Source organism: Amia ocellicauda, chromosome 5 (genome assembly GCF_036373705.1).
Source record: "Amia ocellicauda isolate fAmiCal2 chromosome 5, fAmiCal2.hap1, whole genome shotgun sequence".
Classification (NCBI taxonomy): domain Eukaryota; kingdom Metazoa; phylum Chordata; class Actinopteri; order Amiiformes; family Amiidae; genus Amia; species Amia ocellicauda.
In genome coordinates, this window is record NC_089854.1 from 8865400 (window position 1) to 8891163 (window position 25764).

A 25764-nucleotide genomic window follows, 5' to 3' on the forward strand; every position below is an offset into this window, starting at 1 on the left:
AATATCCTAATACAACATGCATCAACACCTGTCACTCATCTCTGGTTATTTGAACATTTTTAGTGCTTTACCTTTAGGTAAAGGGAGGTTATTTAAAGGAGGCTCTTTAAATAAGGCAGATTTCTGAAGAAAGCATTGTTCCCTCTTAACTTGAACTAAGAAAGGTTACCTCTCTGTCAATCTGTCTTTCACTCTCTACCAATTTTTAAGAACAGTAAATTACCACTCAGAATAATGTCATTCTGTGTTTGTATCCTTGAATTTTAAGACACGCACACACAATCATCCACATGGCCGCCTTGTTCTGTGTGATATTAGTCTGTGAAGTGTGTGCTTTCTTTTCAGAGAAATAAAAATACTCTACAGGCCCAGATATTCTGATCTTCCAGACAAGTTGAGTAAACTTTGAACACATGGAAACTGTCTGGAGTTCATAACCTCGTGTTACAGTCACCCTCCCCCAACCCCCAGAGAAAAGTGTGTCAGGATAGACCTAATGGATGAGTTTGGGGGGAAAGAACTGAAAGAAGAACCAGATGAGAAAGCAAGTATGACTTAACCCTCTATAGCATATGTATGTTTTTTAGTTTTTCTTTAGTTACCAAATTCCATTTTCTGGTACAGTTTAAATAATCATCCTTTACTGTAAGCCCTCGTGTATTGATATAACTCCAATATACCAGTGTTCGTTATTGCAAAAGAGTAAGAAAAAGGAAATTGTCCATCGAAATTAAACACTCCATTCCTAAATCCCTGGCTTTACATTTCCTTTACAGAGTTATATTTCCTTTATGGTGTAAATATATACATATTTATTTATTTATTTATTTTAGTTTATATATATATATATATATATATATATATATATATATACATAACGATGCAGTTCAAGAGGGCGGATATATTAAAATATTTGAAGTAGAAATAATACAAATATTAGCTTTATAACTTTACATCTTCCTTTACTCTACCATTCTTCCCATTATCCTTACTGCTTCCTTCCTGTTTTTTTTCTATTGTGTACTTTTAATGTCTTTAAACTAATACTATTCTGGGCTAAATTGTCCTTACCACAACACCCTTTACGCAATCACTGCCTCACATTCAACACTGAATTTGTGACTGTTAATGATAATTGTTTATGTTGTAGTTTCTTTAATTGAACTCTATTTATCAGTGAGTCTCTGACACCCATTCAGGGTGTGTCTGATCACCTTTAACAGGGATGCCATTGGTTCTTAGCTCTTCACGCCACCTGCTGGACAAATAACTACATTATTCTTGCTGCCTCGTGAAGTCTTTGCTTCTATCTATTTATCTATCTATCTATCTATCTATCTGTCTGTTTGCCTGCCTGTCTGTCTCTCTCTCTCTGCCTGTAGCTTGAAATTGTGAATGACTGAAGAATTTCTAAACTGATAATGTCAGTTATTTCAATGAAGCAAGTAAAGACTGGAAGGGTTTGAAAATCTGAAGACCCAGTGGCCTAACCCTAAACCTGAAAAAAACAATACACAATAGATTTGTGCTTGTAGGCAGTACACAGGGTACACAGTTACATAATATCAGGTAACAGTTGTGACAGCAACGCCATTAGCAATATTCAAGGTAAATTATACTGTCAATCATTTTTAGGGACAATTGCTCCCCTACATTGTAGTGAGATCTGGGGTGGGTGGTGATTTCCTAATGTGTGTGTCAGCTGGGTGAGTTGTGTGTGTGTGTGTGTGTGTGTGTGTGTGTGTGTGACCACATCTCTGAAATGTTGACTGCAAGCTGGGAGAGCTTTACAGAGGAGTCTCACTAGGAGGCATTACTAACACACTCCGGCATGTTTTAATCATTAACGCACACATACCCCAAAGCTCACAAATGCCTAGGACCCTGCAAGTATAAAAACACAGCCCGCCCTGGGCCATAGCAGCGATGTCTTCATCATGTTTGTATAAATAAATAATCTCTGCCAACTCTCTGTGTTTTGTCAAGCGTCCTTCTCGTCTGGTGGCTCTGTGTAAGGGATTTCATCATGCTGTTGTTGAAACTAAAAAATAAAATAAAAGTCTGCAACAAGAATGAGAATGGTCAGTTTAGGCTTTCTCAGTCCAGTGTGAATATTTGCCTTCTGGGCCGGGTAGCAGTTCAGAGCTGTTTGTTCAATTATTATTACACTACAAACTGCTTGGAAGTTACACCTTTAGATGTTTTTCCAGTGGGCCAGTAGGGGTAATTCAAACGTGAATGGATCTGTTTATGATAGATTAGTATGTCAATGAAGGAGTGAGGATGTTGTCAGTTTGCTTGTGAGTGAATGCTCCCTTGCCAGCCTTGAAAAGGAAAATTCCCTTTTTTTCCCTGTGAAATGGGTGGTGAAGAAAAGTTGGACTGAGAGTCTTTGTGGAAAATAATGAAGAATTTAAGGCAGTCTCTCTTGAGGAGATCAGTCATTAAAAAAAAGAACAATCCAAGTTTGCCAGAAATATCTTTACAATTTCTCAAATTTCTAATAAAGCTCACAGAGCAGTTTTTACTTCACTTTTGTGGAATGGGACATGAGTGACTGAACAATCTTTGATGGCCATTGAAACGAGAGCATTACTACAATCAGTGACTTGGCACGTGCCCAGCTGGACTTATTTCTTCAGAACATCTGAGGAACGTTAGCACCTTTGGTTGTCTTAGTTGGTAAAGTGGGGATAAGGTTCCCAAGAGCACTAGTGTTGTGCGTGCTTCTGAAAAACAGTGCTTTAATGGACACCAAAGTAAACCGCATTAAAGCAGGCAGAAACTGAGTAGTCCTGATGATTATGCAAGGTTATGTGTTACTGTTTGGGGAAAATGCTTGCTGAATTCATCTCTGACTGTGAAGATATGTAGATTAACAGATTCATGATAAACAGATAGAACCCATTGTTCATCACCTGGCCTTTGCTGCATCTTTACTCCTGTAAAAGATTAAACATAAATTCTTCAGAACATCCTAATATCAATTGCTATTTAATTACTACAATGCAGCTATCAAGTGGAAGGGGAAGATGTTTTATGGTTGTGCACTGAACCAGCAAGATGTCTTGAAAGGGTAAATCCAAACAGGCCTTTTCCCTCTTGTCTCGTCACATTCCACTTAATTTCCCATTTAATTTGTGACAGGAAAGACCTGCATGAAATTTAAATAACCAAGGCACTCAAATAAAGCAATTCAGGAACTCATAAGAGTGTGGCAAAGTTGGTTACAATTATCCATGAAATTATAACAAAACCTCAGCTTCTACAGTTTTTGCTCCTTTGAACAATTGCCATTATTGGACATGAAAAAAAAATCACTACCATAAAGAAAATAGACGTAAGATGAAGAATCTTCAGTTCTTTACCGCTTTTCTTTATTTAATCAGTCCTTTTTCCTATAAAGTTGCACAGTAAAGGATGTTTTATTTTGTATCTGTTGATATACAATAGGATAGTGGTATGTTTTAAAAAAAATCCTGTAGGATGTTCTTTTCAGAAGGTTTTGGAAGAAAATGTAAATGCTAAGACCATTTCCTAACAAAGGTGTTGCTTCTTCCTCAGTTTTGGAGAAATACATTTTAAGTAACAGGATTCTTGTTATATTGTTGTTTTCTGAATACAAATGTAAAATCCATGGGACTCCCATAGCCTCCTCACTACCCATTCATTTAAAACAAAACCAACTTTGATCAGATAAAATCTTGTTTTCCTCCTTAATTTGGACTTTCCCATTTGGTTTTACTTTTTCTTGCAACTGATTAATTACTGTGACCTTCCACGAACATGGGAGATGGTGAAAGGTCAAGTCACATGCTTCTCTTCACACTGCCGGTCAAACAGCAGATCTACAGCCACACAGACAGGACGTATTGATCATACTGTGGGTCCATAGGTTGGACAAGGAAGTTGCTGTTCCATCGCAAGCTGAGGACTGAATCAACCCCGGCTGAATCAAGCACACATTCTCTTAGCACCGCTTGACCAATTGTACACCAGCCCTTGGGATATCATGGTCACGGTCTGATAAGAGATACCAGAATCAGGATTATCTCAACCTGTATGCCGAACATCAGCTTGTAACGACTTAGCCACTCTGGAGGCCCTTGACTCTTATGTAGTTATTGATATAAAAAGAAACATGCAGAAAATATATATCCTCATAGTTTAAATTAGACATATTACACTCCGTGGCATGTCACCACAGGGGAATATTGAGCAATACCAGTGCCAGATTCCTCAGTTGACATTCTGCCATGGTTTCCATTGTGAGAATTTCCCCTGGTAATGAAGGCATCACTGACACACTTTTTTCCGAGTTGAACACACCCCATCTCCGCACTGACGATAAGCTAAGTTTGCCAGACCAACTGCTGCAGCACAAGGCAAAGCAGGCTGATTGCCAGCATAAATACTGTATATTGTTTATCAATGCACAAAGGACAAGGATACAACAGAAACCTATGCCTTGGCAGAGGTCCTTCTCCGTTGGCAGACAGTATTACATTTGTTTTCTCTTCTCTGTGCCTGATGGATTTATTGACTTTTATGGTCATAGTAACAGTCAAATGTATTATCTTCCAAACGCTAGGAAGGTTTTTCTAAAAATGTACACCACCAAATATATTTATATGAACTACATATTGTTTTTTCAGCTTTGGAGAGGTAGCACCGTAGGATAAAACAGAGTAAACAAAGCCATGGTATCTAATCTGAAGCTTAATGGACTACAGACATTTTTCAGACATTCAGCCCCAGACTGTTTAAACCACAGCTCAGTGGATACGTCAGGCACTTATTAATATTTCAGTCTCGATTTCTGCTGCGCTGCCTCGTTGATTCTCATTAGATGCAAGAGAGGGCTTAAATATTTAAATCTCATTGTCAGAAAGGTATGCTTATGCTTCCTTGTCTCATCTTTTTCTCTCTCTATTTCAAGACGCGCTGGCATTTGTGCACATAACACCAGCATGAGAATTCATCTGAGAAAGGCAGGTTAAATCTGTTGTTACCTGAATTCTCCTTGACTACCGAAGCTAGAAAGAACAGAAATCGGCAAAGGTGAAACAAATAACTAAAAATAACCCCAACAATAACATTACAGAAATATAACTGTTTCCTTGTTTCCATTCTTTGTGATTATTTTAATGTATTATCATTATGAAGACATTTAGTAACTTGTTGCATCCAGGTTACTATTTTAAAACACAGCAGAATGTATTAATGCCATCTTATTGTATGTCACTTTTTGTAACATAGCACCCATCCCATGGATACAAAATATGTCAATTTATATTCAAAATAAAAACACACCCTCCGCAGGTTAATACAGGAACCTACAGGAAACGATCCCACTATCTTTGTAGCACTGTAGGTGTGTTTCCCTTTGGGTCTAACAAAGCGACAACAATGCTAGGAGCAAACCGGTTCCAATAAGGTGATGTCTGTCTGTTTACAAAAGCCACAGGCTGACACCTGGAGTTGTCGGGCTGTCATCTCGTACTGTCCCTGCCTTGTCATGACCTGTGAGAAGCAGTTCAGTGAGAAGGGTGGTGTCTATACGCTGTCATTAGGCAAGAATGCTCTAAATGCACACTTGTCGAAGAGTGCATTCTTTGCAGTCTCCGAAGTAACCCCCCACGCCTCCCTTTTCATTTATACGACAATTCCTTTATGTTGAAAGCCTTTTTTTCCACACTGTGTGACAGGTTTACAGTCATGGTCATTCCATCTTCACTCATACTTGTATTTTCATTTGTATATAAAAAAAGTTTTGCGTGCTTCAGATTTACGGCAAATTCTCCACTCTGCGTGGCATGTTCATCATTTTTTTGGCATTTGGCACTGAAGACAGTGCCCACTTAAAACCCTCAGGAGACGACTATATAATATAAAACCCCAATGGAAGTTAAAGAAAGTATTGCCACTGTAATATTCTATTCTAGCCTGTTATTAACATTCTCAAAGCCACAGTTTGGCAGAGTCTTTACTTTTTGGGCCTACGCTTTTGACACACTGTAACTATTTTGTCACTCTGCTGGTATTCTCATTTTCTATTTCCCCCCCCTAATTTTCATACCACAGGCAATTATTAAAGGATACAGTCTGGTTTCTGATGTGATCGACCATCAGTGGCCCAGTATAGGCTACTAATATCACCCTTCTGCTTTCTGGGATTCAGTGCTGAGCTACAGGGTATAACTGCTTACAGAGGGAAGCCAGTTTAAGGAGTGATTGAAAATCTTTATTCACAATGGAGACGGATTTTCTTCTTAATAGGCAGTTTGTGAATATTGAAGATTACCAAACCACTTCAGAAACACTGTTTTGTGAACAGGGCATATTATTGTTAAAATAATATAAATAAAACATTTTAAACCACAACCACCCTCTCCACACCCATCATATTGTAGAAATGCTTTTGCCTTTGTTTTTGTTTTTTGGGAAACACTGGATAATCACATCTCTACACATCAAGTGGCTCGTCTGAGAGATGACTTTCTCAAAGGAAGAATGTAACATGACATTTGTGTATGTTTATTGGTTCTTCTAACGACCGTAAACAATGTAAATTAGCTCTGAAGAAAGAGCCCAGACTCACTCCAGCTTGGGAATGCCATTCACTGTATTACAATTACACAAGATAAACCTAGCCATCCTGTTAAACTGGCTGGCTAGCTTAAAGACAAAAGGATAGTTGTCTTTCCTTTAAATTGTCTGAAAGAAGATTTTTCCAAGAGATTGATGTCACAGTTACAAGCTCATGAACACAGTCTTTATAAAATGGGGTTTCTATTGCGTGGACTATATGTCAGTCCTTGAATTAAACTTTTTTTGTAGCTAAATTTTTTGCAATTATGTCTTCTCACTCAAAGAGTTTCTATAATCACAAAACAGTAATAATATCTATTTTGTAATATAAAATATAATACCACTTTAAAAGTTTTGCTGTGTCAAAATCTATAATATCTTCTTTAAAGTCTGCACTATTTATTTATCTGTTTGTTTGTTTGTTTGTTTGTTTATTGGCAGACACCCTTACCCAGGTTGACTTTTACACAAGAAACATTTCAAAGCATTACAAAGTGGAGTAATACAATCAGTACAAAATACAATCAGCATACATCCTAGTCAAATTATCTGACAAGTGCAGACACAACAGTTAAGTCCTGGGTATGTGCTAAAGGGAGGGGTAGGCATAGGAGATTTTCCAGTCAAGACAAAATGGAAATAAAGACTTTAACATTTCAGTAAGAGTTCTAGTCCAGAAGAAGTAAGGACTTATTTTTCCACAGCACATGAAGGGCCCTTTGGAGTGGAAGCTTTAAAGAGCCCCATGATTTATTTTCAATCCACATAACAACATCCCATGTTAATCTCTAGGGATTCCTTTGACTCCATCAAATTTAAAGGTCAAAGTGGGGGCACACTGCACTAGCTTGGGTGTTGCTTTTAATTCTCTAATCACTGCACAGGATTTGTACAACTCCGGCATTTTCCAAAAGCCATAAAGTTATGGAAAGTCAATTAGAAAGATCACATGGCAGTTTCTAATCTAGCTATATAAGCATAGTGTTTGCATACATTAAATAACACACTTTCTTTGAACAGCATAAAGACAGATTCGCAACTATATATCTTCCTACATCTCTTCTTGTTGCACTTCTCAAACAGCTGAAGCAACACATGATGATGTATAGTGCGACAGTTTCTGAATTTTCATTATTCGCTCTTTAAATCTTGCTTTTTGATGGAATATAGCAGTTTTCTTGGTCTTGGCCAGCTTTTTAAAAGTATTTTTAAATCATTACCAGCTTTAGACTTGGCTATATTAATTTCGACTAATTAAGGGCATACTCAATCTAACTCCTGTTAAAAGGTCAGGAGGAATAAAAACCAAAGTTATTTTCAAAAAGTGCTGGAAAAACTTTGTTAGAACATCTTCAACAAAATAGGAGAAATAAATCCAACATTCAGGGGTGAAGTGTGAGAACCCTGGCATGAGAAACACTTTTGTTCTCCTTTTTCTTCCCCCCATTTAAAATCTGTTTAAAAACCTCAAAAGATCCGCAGTGGGACCTTCTCGGGGCTGTGAAAGCCAGCTGCAATACACACCTCTCACTTTCACCTGTTTGTCTTGGCCTGCGCTGCAGGATTGCTTAAACACGGGAGGAAGAAGAAAAGACTCCGATTAACATCAGCTCACATTTCACTTGAAAAGCACCAGAGTCCCGGCTTCTAAAAAAAGAGCCAGGCCCCCTCTCGGACTCGTGCAGCCAGATCGTTTGGAGAAATGTAGGAATTCCTGCCCAGGCTCCAGTGTCAGTCAGAACCGCACCTTGGCCAAATTAGCATTGCTTTTCTAACAAGGGGGAACAGCAGGACTGTAAAAGCACGACTTTCCCAGACTATTTTAGTTTTGTTTTTTTAAACTGTGGAAAACTCCACTGGCTATCCAAAGTAAAGTCACAGCAAGTCCAATAAAGGAGGCACGTTTCAACATGTTAAGGATGCTTTGCTGTGACCTACCTTTGTTTTCCAAAAGCAGCGGTTTGTTGTGTTTAAAAAGTCTCATTTCCTGTTTATTTTGGAGAGTGGCTTCGAGAGGCCTAATTTTCAAAGGACACCATCTCAGTAGGAAGAAAACATGTCCTGAAGGCTTAGGAGCTGTTCCACTATGTCTCATTGCACCCCATTGATTGTCTTTGTGACAAATCCTTCCTCAAATATGCATGAATTTGCAGCACCAGAGCCACTGTATACAGACAAACCATACTAGTGTCACACAATTTGAGAGCCAAGTTTCTTTCTTTCTTAATTTCTGAGGCCATCCGCATCCATTCCCAGAGCTTGTTACAGTAGGCCAAGTTACACTGAAGTTTCACTCAGTGGAATCAGCTGCTGTCTATCGGTTTGTTTGCCTCTCATTGTTTACTTTTGTTTCTTCAGTTTGAACCAGAATGTACCAGGAATTGACCATTCTTTGCCCAGATTTAAATAAATACCTATCAATACTTAACCTATGTCTACCAATCAATCATGTAGTAATTCAACTGGAAGACACAAGACTGCAACTAATTGATTTACGAATCGTGACTTTTTATTTTCACCCAATCCAAGAAGAGCTGTATTGGTTTATTTCAATATGTAAAGTGAGTTGAAGGGTTCATTTAAATCAGTTACTGTTTTGTTTTGGGTGTGTGAGAGTTGTGTATTGTTGTGTATGCAGCTCAGGATTGGGATGTGAAACTGCCGTTAATTTCTAACCAACCTCCTGCTGGTTATGTGCATGATAATAGTTACAATGTCCCTTTTGTTATGTGTGGCGTTTCAAAAGAGGAAAGGTATTTTGCATATGAAAGTTCCAACTGTAACAATGGTTGCTGATGATGGGAAGGGAGCAGGAAATGAGGTTTAAATGCAGAAACTCTTAAATCTATATTCAGAGCAAAGCTTAGGAGTGTGTAATTTATAGGTACCAAGCTGTATTTGAATTTACAGTGTGACTGAGGCTGTGTCTTAAAGTGCTTTGGGGTCCCTCCATTAGATTGAAGCCAAGCACACACTTCATAAACGTAAGGTCAGTAATTCAGCTGTTTTGGTTGGCTCTTAACAATGTGTGCTGAAACATTTCACCGGATTTCTCGTCTCTCCTGACCTTTACTTAATATTTTTTGGGAGTCGCTGCTTGAAATAATAGAAGGCGGGCACCGTTTGGCTACAAGCGAGTGTCTGTGGGTACGTGGACCTGTTCTGTTTTTCTGTCTTCACAATGGGATACTTTGTCTGCAGTGAAGGGGGGTGGGGGGCGTCTTGCCTGTAGGAAAAAGTTAGCTCTCCTGCACTCCTGATAGAAGGATCTGCTCAGATTGGTGAGTGGGGGTAAATTACTGGCTGCAGACACATTGAATCAATTAGTGGAAAAACAAAGGCTTACCCATCTCAGGAACCATCTTGTACCAGAGTTACGCAGGATGGGCTGAGGGGCCTTCTGAAGTGAGCAGAGGTCCATTCCTTTAAACAGGAAAGATGGAGTCGCAAAACACACACAATATCCCCCAATCTCAACCTTCCTGTCAATCACTGTATCTTTGACATAGCACCCCCAGAGATTACCACTGTGGCAGGTCTCAATTATCTTGTTACATCAAACACTAGGGTCGTGTGAATGTGTAAAAAGGTTGCGTTTGTTGGAAAACATTTTGACAAGACAAGGTTGACCTACAATGTTAACCCACAAGCAGAAGGGCATGGAAAAAAAATATTCTAGACTAATATATCCAGTTTATATCACTGTGCACAGATGGCAAAACCTGTTTTGTTACTTATGGATTTTTCTTAGCTAAAAACACGAATCAGAAAGCATACAGACTTTTATCAGAATGAGTGTAAAGAAGTGTGGCGCCCGTGCAGTTAGTGACCGGGCCACTATGTAACAAGTAGGTTACCACAGGCCGGAGATGTTGTGGGGCTTTGATTGACATGGTTGTGAAGTGGTTAATGAATCCATCATCTGTACCCTGTCCATGAGGGAAGGCTGTGGTATCTTAAGGTCATCCCAGATGTACGCTTCAATGCTACCAAGAAGCAGCAGCCTGTAGTGAGGACAGGCATGAGGGCGCCCCGAACTTACTGCAGCTCTACTGCTCTCAGCGGGAGCCGAGCGACGTGCGGGCGAGACGAGAGAGGGACGAGAAGCCATCGATTAAAACAAGCCTATCTCATTAAGGCTGTCTTTGTCTCAGTGTGAGCCGCAGCAATAACACTGTTTACTTACCCTCACTGGGCCTCTTTACATATGGCTCCGTGCTGAAGTCAACCTTCACAGCAGACCCTTCCTCTTCAATATCTTCTAGCACTGGTCTATGTTGGCATTATTCGACCAAAAAGTGCCAAAAAGGAAAGCAGGTTTTCTGGTTGGTTGATGCACAGAACTCACACGACAACACATAATTCAATTCACACTATCTTCACATCCCCTAAAGACCTCATGCATACTGTCATCTACATATTGCTCTGTGTTGGTATTGCATATATCTCTGAGAATTTTCTCCACTGCAGAGGTTCAGTGCTCAATGCCTTTGTTTGCCTTATCCATTTCACGCACCACTCTTTGTCCCATTTTCACATTGTAAAAAGAACACCCGTTTTTATGTTGATATTTCTTTTCTTGTTATCCAATATTTGATTGCAGTATGTACATTCTGCAATGTAAAACACGTCTCCAAATAGCAACCCAGATGATTGAATGGCAGAAGGTTCAGTAGACCCTAAAATACATCCATATATTTGAGGGGGGGGGGAGAGAGCTTATCTTTTTTTACTGCATATTTCAAAGCACTAAAGGAAAAAGATCACTTCAGCAGTTTTCAGTTCAAGTGTGTGCCCTTTGCATTTGAAAAACAAAAGCATTAGTAAACAACAACAACAACAATAATAATAATAATAATAATAATAATAATAATAATAATAATAATAATAATAAATGGAGAATATTGCACGTTTTTGCGCATTTGGATTTCTCAATAGTGAAAGAAAAATACAAGTATTTCCTTTGTTGTGGGGGGGGTGAAGAAACCGATTTCTTTCTGTTACTCCTGTTGAAAACATGATGACTCCGCGGTTGTATTTTGCGGGCTGGATGCGGCAGCGCAGGGAGGCTGGAGCCGCACAGCTGGTAGCGATCAGGAGGAGGAAGGGGAGGCGGGTGAATTTGGGGGGTGTTGCCTAACTCTGCCTCCTCTCGCCATGTGGGAAAGGGGCTGCGGCTCTCCTCTTTTTTTTCTCCCTCTCTTTGAATTGAATGGATATTGCCTCGGCGTCCGTGCAGTAGCGCTTCTTTACGCAGGGCTTGCGTACAGCTGTGTTATTGCTGTTAGTATGCTTTGTATTGATAAAGCGTCGCGGGGATGAGTGGCCGTGTGCTCAATGGGAAAATGCTGCAGCTGCCGGCGCGGCGGGCAGGAAGGACAATGCACTTCCATTCAAGGTAAGAGGGGAGCGGTTAGAGGCGCACCGTAACCTCGCCGCTGCCAGCTGGGACGGGGATGCCATTGCAATGCATTGTATACCTATTTTATCCGTGTGCCGCCTGAAAAAAAAAAAAAAAAATCTGACCAGGCACCATTTGAAGGACACGGCTGTCAGATATGAACAAAGCTCCGGTACAGCAGGGAGTCTGTATTGGTGTGTGGGTACCTTGCAGAAGGAGGCAGCGGTGTGAACGTGATCCAGATTCAAATCATCATAAAAAGGAACAATGTTCACACACGCCTGTAATGCTGCATCAGTATGATTTGTGTCATTTTCTAACGGGATGGATATGTAGGGGAAAAAAAAAGATTTGTTTGTCTTTGCCATTTGAATTTAAAGCATTTCCCCCCCCCCCACTTTGTGCTTGTTTTTCCAAATTACTGTCCTTTATCGTTAAAGCATGGGGGGGGGGGGAGGGGAAATGTACATTAGGATGTTTTGTTCATTGTTGGTTTGTTTTCCACTGTTTAACATGTTATTACAAAACACATATAGAAAAACATGTTTTATTTTGGTTGATTCTGTTTTCTGATTAGGGTTGGCGTGTAATCTGTTTAAGGTTTCAAGATTTTACAATATACTTAGTGTGTGATGCCACAATATTAAAGAGGATGGTTACAGTTGGTGCTGATGAGCTTAACTAAAGGGTCAAGGCAGTGAACAATACACAATGGTTTGGCACTGGAAGGAAGGAGCTCCATTGTTGTTAGTGTAATGTCAAGTGTAACAGTGCTACCGGCACTTGACTGCTCAGGATCCTCAAGAATCGATTTAAAACTGTGGTAGAGTCAGCCAATGAAGCCACAGACTGTATAAGCTTGCACTGGTGATGGGAGCTTTTATGAGCTAGGAATTAGCTCAGATTTTAGCTTGTGTGTGAAATGAATGAGGAACTTTCAGAATATATTGCATTCTGAAGTATGAACGATGCCTGCAAAATATGAATGGAAAGTTTGGGATCTCTTATGCTTTGTCAAATATATATTACTTAGGTGTTGTAAGACGGTTATCTTTATGTATACTAACATAGTACTCCTGTTATTGCATGGAGTTGTAAGCACTAGTTTGTGTAATTAGGCAGATTTGGAGCTGTTTATAGCTCTTGTAAAAAAAGATGGTGGATTCATGTCACTTACACACATACAGATAACTCTAAATCTCCTACTGTTCAGTAACAAGAGTAATTAAAGTAAGTGTAGGTTCAGTTGGGGGTTTATTTAAGTAACGGAGAGCTGTTGGAACAAAAACCGCAAACGAAGGCACCAGGACCAGGGCTGAACAAACCTACTCTAAATAGTCACATCTATATGATTAGTCTTGCAGTAGATCCAAAGTGTTTTACAGCTACTGCACAGTCACTTTCAACAGGATCATAATGTTGAAAGACAGAGGACAAGGTTTGGTAGCATGCATCATTTGGAGAGCTTAGACATGGGTTCCCTTCTAAGGACCTGGCCACCTCTTCCCTACGTAGGTGTTCAGATAATGCTCTTGGTTTGTTCTGTTATTGTTTGATCTATACTGTTATGTGTGGTTTATAGAAATCAAAACTTGTAGTCAACAGAATATAAGCCTAAATATAAAAAGTAGTCCTGATCCAAATAGAGCAGACTAGTTGTAGACAGAAGGGCACAGAAAGAGGTGTTATACCACAAGGGGAACTTATATAAGTGGGTGGAGATGCAGCTTTCAAATTAAATGATAATAAAAGCTACCTAAATAAAATCCTTTCCGGCATTCTCCCCATTCTCAGCAGAGAGCCGAACTAACTCGTGAGCTGCACTAGCCCTTCTGCAGCGCTACAGGAGCGCACAATGAAATGCCCAGCAGGGGTTGAATAAAGTGTTTAACCCCAAATATGCATCTATCCCAAAAAGTAGGTTGACAAAACAAAGGTCATTATTTTCTGTAATCCTTTTTTGTGTGGTTATTTCCCACTAGTTCAGTAACGATTTGTGGATGACTTGTCAAGGGCATCGGAATGAAAGACAGGGGCCCCCACTTTAAGAGTTTGATTGATTTTGACCTTGAGAGTGTGTGTTGTTTTTTTGGGATGGCTGACCCAGGATCGACCCTTTATGTAAACCCATTAGCGGAGAGAGAAGCAATCAGACCATTAAACACATATGAAACAAGTGTGGGAGGCTATGGTGGTGGGAGGGGGTGATAGAGGTGAGGGTGGCCTGCTTGTGATTTAATGGTCTGAGAGGTGTAACCCTTCTCCCACTTGACTATCTGAGTGATCCAAGGACAAATAACACTTAAACACTTGTTACCCCCTCTCTTAGGGATTTGAAATAATCCCCCTATAAAAATCCATGAACTGGCAGTTGAAAGTTTACACAGCCTTTATCTTAACTAAGTTCAATGAACTTGAAACTTTAAAGTTGACTCCAGGGTCAATCAGTGCTCCACCAACTCAGAAATGATGTGCTTGATACATATGTATAGAATAATTAAACTAAATGAATCTGTAGTGAATTTTAATGTCTAATCAATAAAATACGCGTTTAGAAATGTATTTAAGCTCTGAATCGACTATGAGCAATTTCTCCATGATCGTAAACTAAACTGACACCTGTACATGTTGAAACCTGGCGTATGTGTTGGACAGACAAAGACTTTTCCCACCACCTCATTGTTAAAGCCCCCCCCCTCCAAACACACATTAAACTTGTATTCCATTTAACTGGGTTTACTTCATTTTTACATTGAATGTTTATAGTTTCCTGTGAAGAACATTGAGTGTTGAAAAGCAGTTGAGGTCTTCTTGTGTGTGTGCAATAGAGCAATGACAAGCCTCTTACATTTTTATGTTTTTGTGTGGTGTATAATCTAGTAACTTTGGAAACTGGGATGACAAATGAACCAACGCAGTTGCTATTGACCATCAGTTGGGAAGACCGACACAGTGTACTGCAATGGAAATGCTTTCATGTTTTGTTTGAGAGAGAACACTTTTTTTTTTTTTTTTTTTTTTTTTAGATTAGAAACTTTCATCCACTTTAAAAGGAGTTTTAACACTCATACAGAAGCATGTCCAAGGTTGAAGACATTCCGATCTGGCAGTGCAAGAGGCATGTTATTCCTTTCATCTCATTGGATTTTGATTTTCTTTGGATGGAGATTTGAGAACACGTAAAGAAATTGAAAGAGTGAAGGCCTAATCTTGTGATATTTGTGATTGCGGTGGGACATTGCTATATGTGGTCTTTCAAGGCTTTAATCCTGTTAGGATTAAGTGGAGTGACGGACATCGGCGAGGTTTCGCAGAAAAGGCCGGGGAAGTTGTTATTGGTACCAAATTTTATTTCTCCACTGCTTTTTCTTTACCCGTTTAGAATTTCAGAGAGGGTTGAAGAGAAGTCCCCTTTTGTCAAGGTCACTTCAAAGTTAAAGTAGAACACCAGCTGCTAATTAAATACTCTTTATTACCCACAGAGAAGTCTTTCTATTGACTGAGGAAGTCTATATTTTTATTAGGTGACATGTCCTGCTGTTCATTAAACCTTGGTTTTGCCTTGAAAAGTTGGCTACCAGTTAGGCAACGAACTTCAAAGACTGTAACAACATTCCACTTGCCATAAAAATCTAATACATCAAAATATTATTCCTTTTTTTGGTTTCAATGGCATAAGAGCTTTCTTCTTTACATAGCACTGTAACGCAAATATTGGTTTCTCACTTCACTTTAAACTTCTGTGGTATCACAAGTGCAAGTGTTTTATTAGTTTTCTTTTTCCAAGAGCCTACTTTTCAGATTCCTGTTGCCCCCAGTGCAGTTAATTTTATTTATTTATTTTACTATAGGATGTAGTTGGCATATAGCCGGCTAGAAAAAAAGCACAAGGAAAGCCCCTGTGTTTTGTGGTCTCCTTTATTGACTACCATAATAGCATTGCTTATGAAATGTATTGTTTAAATGAATCATTGTACTCTGAAATCTCCATCCACATTCTTTACAAGTAGGATAGAGGAGAGCATATAGTCTGCTGTAGCCTAAAATGATTTAGTCTGGCATACAGTAAGCCCTCTTTATAACTGAAATAACCAAGGTTTTAAGTCAACAGATCAGCCTGTTTAGTATGATAAAGTTTATTAGTATTCTGTGCTGCATATTGTCACGTGCTTGTTATATCCTTGGACTATATGCACTATAAATAGCTAGGAAGTGCTGCTGGATGTCAGTTGTGAGTTAGCAGGTGGGTGTGTGAATGTCTTTACAGGGCCGGAGCAGGGATGATTTTTCCATCCCTGCTGATCCATGTGCTGCTTTAAAACAGCATTATCAGGACCTGATTTTTCACAGGACAGTAAGGATGACAGACCGTGTGAGTCTTCACTGATTCTGAGATGTAGTGTGTTGAATGCCACTTTGGCTGAATGATGTATAGGTGCATAGTGCTAAGATAAGTTTAGTTGTATTTACCTGCATAACCATCGACCTTGTTGCCAGAAACTCCAATGTATTCTTTCATTTGCTTTTAAGGGTATTGCTCAGTGCAGTGGTAGAACTATTTAATATGCTGTCAAAACAACTGAAAATTGATTTAATATTGCCTGAATGGCAAACTGATATTAATGTTGTCTTTGTTAGAACAGTTACAAGAATGTGATCCTAAACTGTTGAGCTACTTTGGGTTTACTTTTCTGTTGACATAAATAATGTGTATACTTGAGTAGGTCTTCAGTTTCATACAGAGGATTCACACCGTCATTTTTTCTATTAAATCTCTAATGAAGCACTTGAAGGATAGCCCAAGGTGTTCAATATCTAATAAGGCCTTCTCTGTTACGTGTACTGATTTATTTTAATCCAGCTGGGTTGGTTGATCCCTTTTTCAGTCAAAGTTCTCAATGGAGGCAGTACCTAAATATAAGCACAGGTACAGTATGTTACATTGGATTGCATATTGTCCAGTTTACTTAATCAGTTTCACAGATGATATCATGTTATGGCTCTGCTTCTGATTTTCACAACAGTGCTCTTCCAGTGAATGGTTAGTCAAGTTGGAGCCTTCTAGCCTTCTCTCTATAAATAATGAAAAATCCTTTATAAGACTTTTCAGTCTGTATTGTTGAGTGAGGCATCCAGCTGTTTGACACAGCTGTAATAAGAGACAGACATGAGTAGTGGCTGGGGTAGAGGTAGGAAAAGAGGCCAGACCCAGCTTAGAGCACAGCTGCTTTCAGTTTAAAGTGAGCTGAGGAGGAGCGTGTATTTAAAGATTTCCTTCTCTTTTTCATTTTTTTTTTTTTTTTTACTCTTCGTTTCAAACCAAAACATTTTCCCAATGTCAGAATTTCAAAATAAAAAGGCGGCCACATAAATCAACTGCCAAGCTTGGCATCAGTCCATAGACAACAGGAACTGAGTGTTAGCTATACTCCAGATAGATGGTAGATTATCTCCCCATTCTTCCATCACACAACACCGTTCAGAGGTATGCGTTGAAAACAGAAGGGTAAGCTATTCATGGTAATGTGCTGAGTGGTTCAACAGACTGTGGTCGAGCGATGTCCCTGCGACTCTGTGCCCCACTTTTATGAACTCTCCTCACAACCTAGGCTCCCTTCTGTATCAGGTCCTTCGATAGGATTGTGTTTCTTGTTGGAACATGTTGCGTTTGAACTCGTTGTACTGGGTCTTGGCACATTTCAAATGAGTGACCTTAGCATGGCAATGATACAGCTGCAGTGACACTCCCGAGCACAGACTGGTCTGTATCTGTCACTTGACCTCGTGTATTATGTAGAAAGCTGATGTACATACCACAAGCATGGAGGTACTATGGACAAACTGGACCATTCTGCTGCTTTCTCAGGTGTGCTGTACATTTGGGTTCTTGACTTTAAGCCTCAACTGATTTAGGATTTGGATTTTACCTGGCTGGCACCAGTTCATATACAAAAGACAGTTTCCATCCCTCTCTAATATGAGATTCCCATAGTTCTGATGCAATTTTCTCCTCTATTCACGCTCTACAAATCACAAGGAGAAACAATCTGCTACTGCTATCTGAAGTACAGTCAGGGATCTAATGTTTTATTTCTTGAAAAACAAAAGCTTTAGGTTGGGGGAAAACAATTGATTAATCACTAAAAGCTGATGATCCCATCAGACACACGACACACAATGTTATTGTCAGAGGTTGTTGTTGGTTTGTGACCGTGAAGACAAATAGACAGAGGTGAATAATTTAAATTACTAGGCAATGTACACTAGCTAGCAAGCTAGTTCAAATGCAGGGGATTTGTGTTATTTATTTTATATAATCCATCACACAGCACAGGATTTACCTAAACTATATTCTAAAAGTAACCTGTAACTAAGGATACATATTCTAGTGTTCAGAGTTAAAGAGAAACAATACCTAAATAATTAACAAAAGTGTCTGTGATCTGATCTTCTGTAGTGTCAACATTAATAGTCATTCACAACACAAAATAATGCACACAATACATTAGAATAAGATCAAGAGAGGGAAACTAGTTACCTAATGCCACACTTTACACAAGAGCCTTTTTTGCTTTTGCATATCCCATCAAGGGGGTTTGCAATAACTGTTACCAATAAGATTGAGATTAACAGATTAAAATTAACAGAGTAAACAATCATGTTTCTCTTGTCAGAAATCATTTTGTGAATCTTCATAACACATAATTTCCTTTTCACTGTATCCCATGTTTGTGATGGCATGTTTAGGGTTAGTGAGAGGAAAAATAAATAACTAGCAGTATTGTCCAGTGACAAGTCTGGTTACATATGATAGCCTTTTTAGTTCTCGAATGCATTTCAATGCTTAGGATGAGAAGTCGATGGGAGAAAAAAACTGCTTTAACCGATAGCCTAAGGGCATACTACCACAAACACCATATGTTTGTACACTGGTGGAAACGTAATCAGTTTTTGATTGGGTCAATGTTTTTCTCACTTCAATGTGCTTAAGTCATCTAAAAAAATAAAATACGACACCCATAATAAGTTCACCAGACTGTTTGCACACCCGTTTTGCAGCCTCTTACACTATTATTATCTCGGATTACACTAATTGGTTACGCTTCATGTGTCATATTGGGTTTCTTGCAGGACATACAAAATTAAAAGTTAATCCTTCAATAAGTAACTGGTGGTTCAATGAAAACCTGTACGAGGAAGTTCGCTTCATAAAAAGGCAAAGTGTCATATAGGCCTAGACATAGTTAACTAATGAACATATTTTTAAAGCTGAAGTTTGGTTGAGGAGTTTGAGGGATTTATGAGAATGAACTCCTGAAAATAGATCAAACAGAATCTCTACATCGAATATAGATGCATTTGTGTTTTTTTTCATCTCTGTATAAATAGCATGTTATAATCTTGGTGACTTGCATAGTTTTAAAGCCTAGAATTTTAGAAAACCAGTAGTCTGTCTTATAAAGGATATGAATAGTAATCTCTTTATCAACCACAAGAACTTCTTCATAATGCTAGAATTACCAGTGACTTGGCACCAAAATATAATTAACATGTATTTCTTAGCAATGACAATATAATCTGTCTTATAGCCCACAGTTTAATGAATCTTGTTAAACAGTTAGAGAAAAGATGCAGCTCATATAACATCGCAGTGAAAACCATAGACTTTCTTTCAGTCTTAAAAGTTCTGTCCAGTTTTGACTTCCCTGTTGACAAAATTGCTCGGAGCAGTGTGAGTAATGGGTGCTGATTAATGTGCCCCTGAGATATTCCCATGAGTCTAAGGCTGGCCATCCGAGAGAGCTCAATAGTTTGTCTATGGCACCTGGCAAACCTCATCTTGCTAGTAAGAGAAAGTCCAGATCAATGAATGGCACTTTGCTGGACAACCATCCACAAAACAGACCTGCAGCATCACTGACAAAGGGAATGGTGAATAAGCTGGCGATGATGTAGCTTCTTGAAACTACCAATTATTAATTATTAGTGATGATATTTCCAATGTAAATGTCCTTTAATTCAGAGGAATTGCAGTAATTGTGTGATTTGTAAACCCATTTGAAACATGACAACCTTAATCCACTTAATACAACTGAAATCAACATCAGTTTAAAGACTGTTAAAGACCGGCAGCACTGGAATTATGAGCAGCATCATAGTTTCTGAGGTGACGCATGCCATTAGCACAAGTGTCACTCTGATTAGTGCAAGGCGTGAGCTGCTCCTGACCTCCACAGGTAGCTTGTGCTCCCCGTCAGTCACAATTGATCACAGCTGACTGAGGTTGAATGGCCTGTAATTCCCCTCAGAAGATTGGTCTGTTTTCATATTTTCCCTTTTCTTTCCTTGGTGGACTGTAATCTATCAGACAGATGGGATTACCAGTAATTGTAGAACCATTAGTCCAAACTGGAGAGTATATACAGTTTGAGTTTGTTCCAGCTGTGATGTCATCAAAAACAAAGCGCTGTGGCTGTTCTTAGACACGACTCAATTTAATGAATTATTTAAAAACGAACAATACAAAGATTAGGAAACATAACTTGTCTTGTGAATTGTTGCCTCATTCACCCTTTTCAACATGGTTAACTTTCAAACATGAAATCCCTGAAATGGATGGCCAGCCTTCTTCCTGCCAAACTTCAATGCCTGTCCTGGACTGTAGTCAATCATAACGGATCTTAAATTGATACTGTCGCTTTTTGTCTCTCAATGTACAATTGGGCTAATTCTGAGACCTGTGCCAGTACAATTCCTCCTGTCCAAGGGCTTATATTCTAAAATCCGTAGATTCCTAAAATCCATAATATACGGCCAATCTGTTCTCTAAAGATTAACTTGTGGAGCCGTCTAGCACCACATATTGCACCCCATCTGTGCTCTCCACCGATGCTAACTTTGCCGTCTTGTGTTTCAGTAGCTGACTGCAGTACCCCCAACTATAAATTAAAAATGAATTGTACACAAGTCGAGGCATATACACGCCAACCACAGAACCATTTGCTTGCCGTCCCTCCGGTAGTGCTATACATTACGTACAAGTCAGTTGTTTAGTTTTGGATGGTTCCAGCATTTGAGGGACTCCTCTCCTTAAACTAGGGAAAAGCAACAAATTAAGGGATTTGGCAGCCCCAGAAGGGTGTGGATATGTAGCAGATTTGTGGGGGGGAGAAGGAAATGAGTCATGTCGTTTTGTTCTGGGTAATTTTTCTTGGTATGATTTACACATTACTGACAATAATAAATTAAGAAATTAATAAAGTTGTGAAATGTATTATTTTAAACATGTTGTACAGTATTTGGAGTAAGATTGGACTCCTGTGAAATTATTTTTAATATTATGAAGTTACACTATATTCATAAACCTTTCTTCCATGTTTCTTTGAATTTGAATGAATTACAGTCAATTACTTTAATTGGTACCACAGTTACTTGATAAATATACCTTGGAATCCCAGCATATGGTCTTTTCGTTTGTTTTTAAGCCTGGACTGAATTCAATTTGAGTTTTAGCTGCATGGACCTGTGCTATGTACTGTAAATCTAATCAAAATGCCTCGGGAGAAAAAAGCAAAACGCCTAGAATTTCCTCCCAAGTCAGAACTAAAAACAAAACAAGCCTGAGTCCATTGAAAATGTAACTAATCCCAGGTAGACTGTGCAATGTCCAAAACTGAGGTATGCATTGGAGATAAAATCATTCATTGTGCATGACAGCTGTTTCTGATTCTGAAAGGCCCTTGCAAACTGTAAGTGGATCTCGGCTCCTTTACCATTTTATTTTAAAGTTGGACGAGACACATGGATTTAGTTTGGTGAGCCATCAGTAAGTAATCAGACTAGTTAATTAACTCAAATGAAATGAGTGCCAGATCTAAATCAGTTGAGGTTTTGTGATAATCTGAGCTTTTTAACCCCAAAGCTGATTTGCACTAATGTAGGCTAAATTGTGTATGTGGTAGATGGAGTTAACCCTTTGTTGGCCAAACATTAAAGTAATTTAATGTTATATATTATACTCTTTAAAAAAAAAAAAAAAAAAACTACAGAATTGATTACTTTTATAACTTTATTGATAGAGCAGTAGAGTAAATTACCCTCGGCAGTATCCCATGCTTTCCAAGTTGTTGTTTTTTTGTGTGTGAATTAAATTAATAATTTAAGTCTTTACAAAACAAAAAAGGGAGAGTTAATAGATTGATTGCACAGATGGCAGTGAAATCTATGTGATGCCGATCTTACTGTACAAGCTGCGTGTTCTTCAGTTGTGTTTAATCTGTTACGCTTTACAGGTTTGTACAGTAAATTCTGAATAAAATAAAGCGCTCTTGTTGGACCCTTCCTGGTCTATAGATGAATGATTTTTCTCAACCAGCTGTGTTTCCGACAGTTTACATTGAGCATACATCTCTTATGCGCGCAAAGTCAATTCAGTGTTGGCACTGCTGCAATTTCATGGTCGGCTTGGCTCCTGATCAGTTTATAAACTTAAGTATCATTTCCTGTAAACTGTTATTAAGGATGTAGGTCCTGAATGTTAACGAGCACAGACCACCTTGTAGTGCTTGTTTAGCACTACATGTATTTAAAAAATGCTTTTGCAGAAATGGTTTACTGTGTCATGCAACACTGTCATGTATTTCAGCACCGACTTGTTTTGTTTGGGCCTTCTGTCTTCATCAGCTTGTTGAGATCAGTCATTCTGAGGTCTGAGAATCACATGGTCAAAATAAGTTTCCTCCGTTCCACAAAAACCAGCTCCTTTTATAATCTGTATGACCTACATAACATGTTGTCATCCTATGTTTCCTGTACTTCTCTAATGCAGGTACTTTTAGATTGCGGGATCTCATACACATGGCTTTCACATTCATTATAGATGGTTTGTGACACTGAAGACCCAGTAACATATTGACAACTGTTAGATTAAATACTTGCCATGATTTCAGGCGTATCAGATTATGTGCATATAGACTGGTATTTCAGATTGTACACAGGTATTTTGAAGAGATTCTTCTTTTAAGATTTCGATTTGTTCTCTTCCCTTGAGTGGCATTCCAGATATCTCAAAATGTCTATTCGGTGACCCAGTCTGTGGGTTTTTTCTGTTTTGCGTAAGTGCCTCTGTACAGGACTGTGCTTTGCCCTGCCACGTGTTGTCATTCAGCCACTGGGCCAGGCACGGGTTAATGACTTTCAAGGCCAGGAGGAGTGGTGCCACACGTAGCCCTTTAACCTGTTTTATGAGGTTTCTGGTAGAGAAGAGGACGGAAGCGCTGGGTTCTGTTACGAGCATGTGGCGGGGCGGTTCTCGCAGCGCTTGGCCCACTGTTACAGTGCTGGTCTAAGGGGGAGGCTCCCAGGAGAGGTTTTGCTCCATATGTCTCCCCCCAACTCTCTAATTACACACCCACCTCTGCGCCACACACACACACATACACACACAGACGTCCCATCGCTTCTGTCTCTTGCTCGTTTCCTTCTGTTGTCTTTCTTCTCGGTTATAACTCTTGAATTCCGACTCGCTCGTCTCCAGCAATTCTTTAAAATAATGGGACTCCCACTAGCTTCGTGACCCATTTCTTGTTTCACACACAGATTAATCCCAGATGAACTGAAACAAGATTTTCCTAGGGGCCAGACCGTTACATTTTCTTTCTTTTTTTTATTATAAAGAAAACAATCAAAAGTGCTTCCCACTGATAGACTAATGTTGTGCCAAACATGTCTCTTTCAAAGAAAATTAAAAGTGTAAATTAAGTGGTTTTTGAGGCCACATTTGTATAAAACCAGAATTTGGCCGACTGAGATGTTTCTCTTAAACTGTCGCCGTAAAATTTACAACATTGCCCTACTTTTATATTGGTGAAATAATTAGTGTAAGATTTGGAGAAACAATGTAATATATTCTCTACAGCTGTTCATTATAGTTTACAGCAGAATATTAGCAAGACAAACATTTTGATGCCTACTTTATGTCTATTGCATTGTTTCTGTAAAAAAAATAAGTATTCATATATTTAAGAACTTACAGACCACCAATGCAGTTTTGCACCTCTGACATCTGAAGCAAACCCTTATTTGATAACACCACAGGGAACCTAGTTAGTCCATTTCCTAAAAGATACTCTAATCCAGGCTGTCCAAAAGAGTAATGCCCCGGATGATTCTGATTTTCCGTTATTTTTTAGACATTGCAGTTGAGCTGCCCATATTTCACCTTGAAATACATCTATATCATCCTGCCCTGTATTCTGCCTTCATGATGTGACTGACTGGCTGCCTCTCTGACGCAAAATGACTAAGTGTCTGTATCATTGGCTCCCCTCGCACAAGCTGAGGTTTTGGAAAACTAGACTGTCTGTAATGTAGTGTGACCAAACAAGGAATGCTGAAAGGGAACCAAGTCTGCGAAATCGTATTTCCTCTTCACTAGTAAAATATCCCAAATCTCTGTTTTGCTGCTGTCTTTGATAAAACTCTAGTTGAACATCAAAAGTACTGTACTATTCTGTCACGTGGCTGTACCATCTGTCTCCTGTGACTAAGCCAGGTCTAAATGCCAAAATTATTTTCCAAATTGGTTAAAAAGAAGAAAAATTCATGGACTATGAAATGAAGGATAATAGTGAGGGTGAGAAGTCAAACCTCAATATAGCAACCACCTATTTCCTAGTGATGTTTTTAATCATACTGACATTTAAAAGACCGAAATTAAGAAATATCTTTTAATGTCTTTTGCATTAGAGAGTTCTACTTCAGCAATTTGTAAATCAAAAGTTACATGAGCGTTTTTGTTTGTTAGAATCACAAAAATGTATTAAGTTAAATTATAACTACAGTAACGTGATATTATTTTAACTTGGATGTTTTGTTTTATGCTGTGAATGATCAACAAGTTTCAGCCAGAGTTTTCTCTTACATTTTATTCTGTAATCTTATTTAATATCGAATCATTTATGCAAATACTTATTTGTGCAGCTGGAGCCGTTTGGCTGCTTTTGATTATTCTTTCCATATGAGAAACAGAATTGTGAAACAAAATATAATTTTAGTTTTTATGTTTTTTATTATGATTTCAATCAGATTATTGTGAGATGGAACCATGTAAGCTGAAAATGTATTTCCAAAGCAGAAACAAAGGTTTTACCATGACAAGAGAACAGATTCTTGGGTACCATTAGTCTTCCATGACCTTGTAACATACATCTTATCTTTTGACGCAATTTTGTTTCTGTATGCAAATGATGGGAGAGATGCCATGAGAAAAGTTCAGTTTTTGGCACCAGACACCATTCTTAAAATCACAAGGGTTTTGGACTAGTGTGTGCTTCAAAATATAATAGCTCTATTATTTGCTTGCCTGTATCCACATAATTAAGGCTAATGTTTAGTTTGCAGAGTACACTTAATCTTTAAATGGATTCTTGAATTGTCAGGCTTTTCTTACAGCAACTATACTGTTGGCAGGGCCTGGTTACTGTAATTACAGAACAGCGGTGGTGCTGAAAAGACGCAGTGTGACATCTCGCGTTAGTGAGATAGTCGGAGGAGATCCTTTGTTATAGAGAGATGGGAGGACATGCAGAAGCACTGTAGCTTAGCAGGGTGCACCTCTTTCTGTGTTACGGAGTGAAAGGGAGTGGGGCAATTAGCAGAAGAGGTTTTTGGTTCTGTTTATTTATTGTGAAAAGAAAAAGCAGAACTGTGGCTTTGCTACCTTAATTTGTACCCCAGTTAAAATCAGCTGGCACACAGTGACAGACATGTAA

General features: G+C 38.8%; 1 protein-coding gene across 6 annotated transcripts in view; it reads left to right on the forward strand.

The window, feature by feature from the left end:
* Positions 1 to 25764, forward strand: part of LOC136749363 (neuron navigator 1) — a 144329-nt gene that overhangs the window by 66940 nt on the left and 51625 nt on the right. Inside the window, exon 1 of one of the 6 annotated variants that reach the window (XM_066703586.1) lies at positions 11712 to 11989. The exons of 4 other annotated variants lie outside the window; for them this stretch is intronic. In XM_066703586.1, the coding sequence (XP_066559683.1) occupies positions 11910 to 11989 (80 nt within the window). In that variant the 5' untranslated portion in view covers positions 11712 to 11909. Of the gene's footprint in view, positions 1 to 11711; positions 11990 to 25764 lie in introns of those variants that run through there. One more of the 6 variants, XM_066703587.1, reaches the window with a different exon arrangement.